This window comes from Peromyscus californicus, unplaced genomic scaffold, assembly GCF_007827085.1.
Source record: "Peromyscus californicus insignis strain IS unplaced genomic scaffold, ASM782708v3 Scaffold_3__1_contigs__length_106647218, whole genome shotgun sequence".
NCBI classification, from domain to species: domain Eukaryota; kingdom Metazoa; phylum Chordata; class Mammalia; order Rodentia; family Cricetidae; genus Peromyscus; species Peromyscus californicus.
This window is the reverse complement of record NW_026294551.1, coordinates 60,462,247-60,470,438: the sequence shown is the minus strand read 5'-3', so window position 1 is coordinate 60,470,438 and position 8,192 is coordinate 60,462,247. Positions and strand designations below refer to the sequence as shown.

At 48.7% G+C, this 8,192-nt stretch overlaps 1 protein-coding gene across 2 annotated transcripts; it reads left to right on the top strand.

Moving 5' to 3' along the window:
* Window positions 1-4,349: 4,349 nt before the first annotated feature.
* Ubb (ubiquitin B) lies at window positions 4,350-6,414 on the top strand. Of its 2 annotated transcripts, none has more exons than XM_052757131.1 (2): window positions 4,350-4,470; window positions 5,114-6,414. In XM_052757131.1, exon 2 carries the CDS (start codon window positions 5,120-5,122, stop codon window positions 6,263-6,265), a length of 1,146 nt encoding a protein of 381 aa, XP_052613091.1. In that variant the 5' UTR covers window positions 4,350-4,470; window positions 5,114-5,119; the 3' UTR covers window positions 6,266-6,414. The 2 variants fall into 2 exon arrangements, with proteins under 2 accessions (XP_052613091.1, XP_052613092.1); XM_052757132.1 differs by lacking the exon at window positions 4,350-4,470 and adding an exon at window positions 4,740-4,757.
* The last annotated feature ends 1,778 nt before the right edge of the window (window positions 6,415-8,192 follow it).

Below are 8,192 nucleotides of genomic sequence, written 5' to 3'. Positions count from 1 at the left end.
CTGATGCATTTTTTTTTTTTTCCGAGACAGAGTTTCTCTGTGTAGCTTTGCGCCTTTCCTGGATCTCGCTCTGTAGACCAGGCTGGCCTCGAACTCACAAAGATCCACCTGCCTCTGCCTCCCAAGTGCTGGGATTAAAGGCGTGCGCCACCACTGCCCGGCGAACCTGATGCATTTTAAAGTACAGGAAACGAGATTTTGTTGTTGCTTTTGAGACAAGGTTTCTCTACGTAGCCCTAGCTGTCGTGCAGCTCACTAAATCGACCAAGCTGGTCTCACAGGCCTCTGCCTTCAGCGTGCTGGAATACAGGCATGCACTACCATAGCTGGCTTGCCTTCGGTTCTTTTTGTTTTGGAGACAGGGTTTCTCTGTGTATCCTTGGCTGTCCTAGAACTCACTCCTTAGGCCAGGCTGGCCTCAAACTCACTGAGATCCCCCTGCCTCTGACTCCAGAGTGCTGGGATTAAAGGTGTGCACCACCATCACCACCACTACCACCGGTTATCTTAGGTTCTTAAAGGGACTTATTTGCTGGGCCCTACCTGACCTGTCAAATAGTTCTAAATAGGGGAGTAAGGATTGAGAAATTATAGGTAGGAAAAATAGAGATGTAGACGTAAAAGAAAAAGACAGAGACACAGGATAGCTTTGGGAGGGCTCTGAGTCAATACCACAGCAGCTACGAGTTTTATTTCTCAGAGCCTTTTTATACCCAAAACAGGGGAGGCAAAAAGACCTCCCCCGCTCAAGGACACCCTGGTTCAAGGTACTGACAAGCATAAACACCTCCTTAATTCTCAAGACACCTGGTAACCACGCCTTTGGCCAAATATCCTGTTATCCAGCCTTGATGAGTAAGACATCTAATAGCCACGCCTTTGGCCAAACATCCTGTTATCCAGCCTTAAAGAGTAAAGACGAGCTTGAACTCTCTGACCTTGAGTCCGGATGAAAATCAAATCACAAGCTGGAGTCACTGTGGGCTCCCACACCTATTGGTAAATTTGACTTAACTGCTGAAATGTCTCACTGAAAAACAGATTAGCCAAATTTTAACAAAACTGGTATAAACTAGTACAATATTCTTTCCTGCTCTCACAGCATAACATTAACAGTTCCAAGCATATGTCAGTTCTTTAAAGGGTCAGTAGTACCTATTATTAATGAATAGTTCTCTGACAACCAGATCTATCAAACTGTCAGAGCTATCCCAAGACTGCCTCCCTGAAGCCAGATCTTGCCTGAAAACATATAAGGCTCATATTTATAAACGACATTGGAGAGGACTTTTTTTTTTTTTTCCGAGACAGGGTTTCTCTGTGTAGCCTTGGCTGTCCTGGAACTCACTCTGTAGACCAGGCTGACCTCAAACTCGAAGAGAATCCTCCTGCCTCTGCCTCCGGAGTGATGGGATTAAAGGCGTGCGCCACCACTGCCCGGCACCTGGAGAGGACTTTTATAAATCTTACTTTCTATTAGACAAACCATCCCATCAAATTAGCAAAAATGTACAAAGTCAGACAGTACTAGGTGCTAGAAACTCTGCTGAAGAGTTGACCATCTCTAATCCCCAAATCCAAACTGTTCACAACTTGTATATTTGTGCTTGAAAAGTTTCAGGTTTCAGGGGCCAGTGAGATGGCTCAGTGGATAAAGGCATTGCTGACAAGCCTAATGCCCTGTGCCTGACCCTGGAACCCACATGATAGGGGACACAGGCTCCCCTAAGTTGTTCTCTGACCCCCCCCCCACTTTTTAAAAGTTCTCATGTTCTGTTATGTCATAATATGTACATAGAATAATATATACAGTAAAAATGGTTAAAATGGTTTTAGTCTTTGTTTTGGGAGACAAAGTCTGTAATTCTGTTTGGCCTGGAACTAACAGAGCCCCACATACCCCTGCCTCCTTACCACGAACATTAAAGGCATGTGCTACCCTAGCATCTTTTCTTCCACAATTAAAAATTTTTAAATTCAGCCAGGTGTGGTTTAATCCCAGCACTCTGGAGGCAGAGGCAGGCACATCTCTGAGAGTTTGAGGCCAGCCAAGTCTACAGAACTAGTCCCAGGACAGCCAACATTACACAGAGAAATCCTGTCTCAAAAGAAAAAAAACAGAAAACCAAAAACAAATGAAGAAACATATATAGCACTACTGTCTTTTTGTGTGTTTTAGGTCTAAAGATGACACAATTCTTTTTTTTAGGTGAACAATGGAAAACTGTTCCTTACTCATTGAAGAAACACTTGAGCACAGTGCTAACTCAATGAATTTCTAATCTCAAGATTTACATTGTCCTTTTCGTTTGTTTGCTTGTTTGTGGTGTTTTAAATCTGTTTACAGGGGGCTGGAGAGATGCTCAGTAGTCAAGAGCACTGGCTACTCTTCCGGAGGACTGGGGCTCAGTTCCCAATCACCCACACGAGTGCTCACAACTGTCTATATAGCTCCAGGGTATTTGACACCCTCCTCTGAGTTCCTCAGGTACCAGGTACACAGGTAGTATATAAACATATATACAAGAAAAACACCCATACACATGAAATGAGTTGTTTTTTTTTTTTTTAAACTGTTTTACAGCTGGGCATGATGGTCCATGTCTTTAATTCCAGCACTCGGGGCAGAGCCTAGAGGATCACTGTGAGCTCTAGGCCAGCCTGGTCTATATACTAGTTTCAGGCCAACCAGGACTACATAGTGATGCCCTGTCGGGGTGGGGAGTGGGGATGGGGCCACGATGGCGACGCATGGGCCAAACAACAAAAACTATACTATGAAAAAACCCGTCTTGTCTACTTCAGGAGGAGTCCAGATGCCATTCTTTCGAAATTATTGCTGTGTTGAAGTAACCAAACGATCTACTTTGAGAAAACAATAAACCAGGAAGTAATAAGACTAAGTTCTGGCAGTTGCTAGAACTTAACCCAATGAAGTCATCACACCAGTCATAAGATCTGCATTCTAGTTCAATCTGCACATCGAAACGTCTGACTCAGAACATACTCTGCTTGGGAAACAAGGTCCAACTCCTGTGGCCTAATAAAAATAAAATGCTAGGTACAATGGACATTTTCTGAATTTCAATTCACTTCCAATTAAAATCTACCTGCTCTTTATAGTACATTGGGCTGAAGAATCAAACTGGGGCTTTTGGTTCATGCTAGGCAAACCAGATATATTCCCAACGTTTCCTTCAGTTGTATGTTAACTAGTCAACTTTACAGAGTGAAGGTTATCTAATCTGTTAACATTTCTAGACGTGGGGAGGTTGGTAGCCCGTGCAAACAAAGCTGTTTTCAAGGTTATTTACGTGGCCACCCCGTGACTCCGCATGACATCGCGATCCACGCAGCCCTGCTCGCTCATTCCTTGTTTATCTGGATGAGGGAAAAGCGGCCACACCCAGGACGTCTGAACCCAGTCCTGAGGTTCTAGGATTGACTGCTCCATTCCCTTCCTTTGCACAATAGGCACCCCAACGAGAGAGGTGGGTGAACCCCGGGTATTGAGTCTAATAGACACGTGTCCTCTTCCATTGTTTGGAGACTGCTGAGGAGGAGGAGGAGGATCTGCCTGGCCGGCGGGGCCGGGTCTCGAGCTGAGCCCTCAGCCTCCAGCTCCGCAGACGCCCCACCCCCACGTCTGAGCCTGTGGGCGGCTAAGAAAAAAGACAAAGCCGCTAGAGCGCTCTGGCTGCAGAAGCATCCATGTTTACACTGCAGGGGCCACAGCAAAGCTAAGGTCCAGCAGCGCGAGCAGCGTTGGGTCGCAATTCAGGCTTTGACTTAAGCCCGCCAAGCGCGGGGTGCGAGAGGACCAGGGCACCTGGGTTCCGAACGCGGGAAGACAAGACCCCTTCCCCCCACCCCAAGCAGGAAACACCGGTATTTCGAGAAAAAAAAAAAAAAAAAAAAAAAGAGCCGCGGCGCATGCGCACTCGGTTACTTAGCAACGTCGACGTTAAACTGCCCCAGAACCGAGCCCAGCAACAATCGAGCGGCCCGCGTCCCCCACCAATCAGCGCCGGCCGAACCCTCGCCGCCTCGCCAATCAGCGCCGGCGCCGCGAGGAAGTTTCCAGAGCCTTCGAGGGAGGGCCCTTTAACGTGGATCCATCCGCCCGGGGATTTTTTTTTTTCCGTATTGTTGTCCTGGAGGAGACGGGTCGCCGGGTGGGAAGGGGCTTTCCTTTGTCGGTGCTCTTCTCTTCGGTCCTGAGGGCCGGGGAGCCCGGTTGAAGAGCCTGACCGAGTCGTAGGCGGTGGGGTCCGGGGGGGACTACTTTCGGCGGCGCAGGAAGACGGCGGCTGCGTCAGAGTGATGCGTGACGCCACGGACGCCGCATAAATAGCGGCTCGCGCGGCCGCGGCGCTCAGTGACGAGAGGCTTTGTCTGCTGCGGGGCTGCTTGCGTCTGGGTGGCTCGACGCGCTTCGGCGGTTTGCGGTTTCATCACACTCGTGGACAGGTGAGGGTCTGCGGCGCTTTAAGCAGAGTCGTGGCGGGGCCGGGCCGCGGGGGCTCGCGGGGGGCCGGGCGGGCTTCCTCGGGCCCGGGTGGGGCGGGGTGGGGGAGGGGAGGGCAGGGCGAGCCGACGTGACGCGGCGGCAGCGGGCCTTCCGGGAAGAGGGGGCCTTGTTCGCGTGCGCGGAGCGGGGCGGGGGCGGCCCTGGCGCGCGCGCCAGGGAGCTTAACGGACGCCTAACCGATGGAGAGGCCATCGTGGTTATTTCAGTGGGGGAAGGCGGAAAAGAGGTACTCCCGGCGTGTCGCCAGGCTTAACGCGAATCCCGGTGTAGGAGCTACGTGGTTGTGTTTAAATGGGGGTTTTTGTTAAGGGCCTCGTGGTTAGGGGTTTAGATGTTTTTGTTTTATTTTTGACTTATCACGGCCATTACTGGCAGACTCGTCGGATGTCCGGCAAATCCGTGAAGGTTCTGGATGAACGCCAGTGGAGCGTTTGGAACTGCGTTTGCAGTTTGGAACCATGACGAAACAGATTTTTGTTTGGTGAAGAAACGCGGGGGAGGGGTTTTCGCTAGAGGTGTGGGAATCGGAATTTTTATTAGGCGATTAAAATAACAAGTGGCCCTTTACCTTTTAAATTCAAGGTCAAAATGCAGATCTTCGTGAAGACCCTGACCGGCAAGACCATCACCCTGGAGGTGGAGCCCAGTGACACCATCGAGAACGTGAAGGCCAAGATCCAGGATAAAGAGGGCATCCCCCCTGACCAGCAGCGACTCATCTTTGCTGGGAAGCAGCTGGAAGATGGCCGCACCCTTTCTGACTACAACATCCAGAAAGAGTCCACCCTGCACCTGGTCCTCCGCCTGAGGGGTGGCATGCAGATCTTCGTGAAGACCCTGACCGGCAAGACCATCACCCTGGAGGTGGAGCCCAGTGACACCATCGAGAACGTGAAGGCCAAGATCCAGGATAAAGAGGGCATCCCTCCCGACCAGCAGCGACTCATCTTTGCTGGGAAGCAGCTGGAAGATGGCCGCACTCTTTCTGACTACAACATCCAGAAAGAGTCCACCCTGCACCTGGTCCTTCGCCTGAGGGGTGGCATGCAGATCTTCGTGAAGACCCTGACCGGCAAGACCATCACCCTGGAGGTGGAGCCCAGTGACACCATCGAGAACGTGAAGGCCAAGATCCAGGATAAAGAGGGCATCCCTCCCGACCAGCAGCGACTCATCTTTGCTGGGAAGCAGCTGGAAGATGGCCGCACCCTTTCTGACTACAACATCCAGAAAGAGTCCACCCTGCACCTGGTCCTCCGCCTGAGGGGTGGCATGCAGATCTTCGTGAAGACCCTGACCGGCAAGACCATCACCCTGGAGGTGGAGCCCAGTGACACCATCGAGAACGTGAAGGCCAAGATCCAGGATAAAGAGGGCATCCCTCCCGACCAGCAGCGACTCATCTTTGCTGGGAAGCAGCTGGAAGATGGTCGCACTCTTTCTGACTACAACATCCAGAAAGAGTCCACCCTGCACCTGGTCCTTCGCCTGAGGGGTGGCATGCAGATCTTCGTGAAGACCCTGACTGGCAAGACCATCACCCTGGAGGTGGAGCCCAGTGACACCATCGAGAACGTGAAGGCCAAGATCCAGGATAAAGAGGGCATCCCTCCCGACCAGCAGCGACTCATCTTTGCTGGGAAGCAGCTGGAAGATGGCCGCACCCTTTCTGACTACAACATCCAGAAAGAGTCCACCCTGCACCTGGTCCTCCGCCTGAGGGGTGGCTATTAATTCTTCAGTCTGCATTCCCAGTGGGCAATGATGGCATTACTCTGCACTATAGCCATTTGCCCCAATTTAAGTTTAGAAATTACAAGTTTCAGTAATAGCTGAACCTCTGTTAAAAATGTTAATAAAGGTTTTGTTGCATGGTAAGCATATATGGTGTCATTTGTGAAATTTCTGTGGTGGATTGGGTGGGGGACCTCAGCTGTTTGTGATTTTCATCACAGCTTAGATGAGTTGGGAACTTAGCTTAAAAGTTAATGACAAGTCTATAATATCAATTTGCAACAGAATATGGGGGGGGTGAGTCCTGCACAGCCTTTGGGGGAAAGCAGACTTGTCTGAAGCTCATCAAAGACTTTATAGAGGAAAATAGCTAAAGTTTTGGTTGAGCTCTTTGGATGGTGGTGTGTTTAGGTTCCTTGGGAGGGAGGGGTTTTTGTTAGCTAGTTACCCTGAAATACATATCTTACTCATTGCTTAAGATACTGGTTGGTTGGGATAATTCCCTTGACTAGGAAGCAGACCCCCACACTTGGAGAAGTGGTAAGTTATGGAAAAGTTAAAAACCTGTAGTGAATACCTGTGGGTGGAAGGTTTGTATCCTTTAATCCTAGAAGTTTTTAGGAATATTTTTGAGACGGTCTCACCCTGGCTGGCCTGAAATTCAGATCTGTATGTTTCCCCAGCTTACTTTCAAATAAGACTTAAAGACTTACATCTTAGGGTTCACCAAGAACTCGAACCCACCAATCCTGCCCAACTATTTAACTTGAAGTTAATGTCTTAGGATTTTTTAAATGTTTTTGTAGCTGTTACCTTCCAGCTGGAGATGAGGTTTGTAGAATAAATGAGATCCCTGCATTTAATCCTAGCCCTGGGGAAGCTGAGGAAGGCCAGCCTGGTCTACCTATAGTGAGTTCCAGAGCTAAAAGATCCTGTCAATAACAACAAATTGAAATCTAGTTGGAAGCAGGATCACATGACACCTGCAGTCTTATCCTTTTAATAGGTAAATGCCAGCCTGTTATGTGAGCTTTTTTGTGTATGAGTATGTAACAAGCATTTCAGCAGTAAACCTGAATTTTAAACATGGATCTTTCCCATGTTCCCCTTTAATTTACTGGAGGACAAATACATTGGGATCAAACCTAAGTGGTCTGGCTTTTGCAAGCAGCTTGATTTGAGCTATCACCAGCCCTCTATTTAGCCTCCTCCCCTTTTATTTTCTTTACCAAAAAGTGTAGCCCAGACTAGTTGCTTTGAGCACCTAGAATCTTAACTCTGCCTTTTAGAATAAACTCACTGCAGGTGGCATGGTTTTTTTTTTTTTTTTGGTGGTTAGAAGACAAGAGTCTAGGTAGCCCAGGCTAGCCTCAAATTCAAGATCTACCTATCTCTGCTTCCTAAGTATTAAAAATGTGTGCCATCTTGTCTAGGATTTTTTGTTTTCAGATGGCCTATCTAGTCCTGACTCTCCTGGAGTTCCCAATGTAGAGCAAACTGATCTATGAACTCAGATTCACCTGGCTCTGAGTGCTGGGATTAAAGACCTGTGCTACCACATGTGGCTGGCCAGGTAGTTTTTAAGAACCTTGCAGGTCTCATTGGACTGCGTACAAAATTGGAATTTGAACGAGGAAAAGGCACTTACATGTTGGCTATTTAAAATTTTTTTTTTTTTATTTTGGTTACAGTGTTCTGCCTGCATGTATGGCAGAACACCATGAGAGGGCACTAGCTCTCATTACAGATGGTTGTGAGCCACCATGTGCTTGCTGGGAATTGAACTCAGCCGGCTGCTCGTCCAGAGGTCCTCTTTACCTCTGAGCCATCTCTCTAGCCTGGAGGTGGACCTTTGCTCTGAGATAATGTAGCAAGAGGAGAGTTGATAAAATTTCTTGAAGTTGGGCATGGTGGTATGTACCCGTAA

Bases quoted from the DNA above. Each gene is read 5' to 3' on its own strand.
- Ubb (XM_052757131.1), top strand. From the start codon at position 5,120: ATGCAGATCTTCGTGAAGACCCTGACCGGCAAGACCATCACCCTGGAG.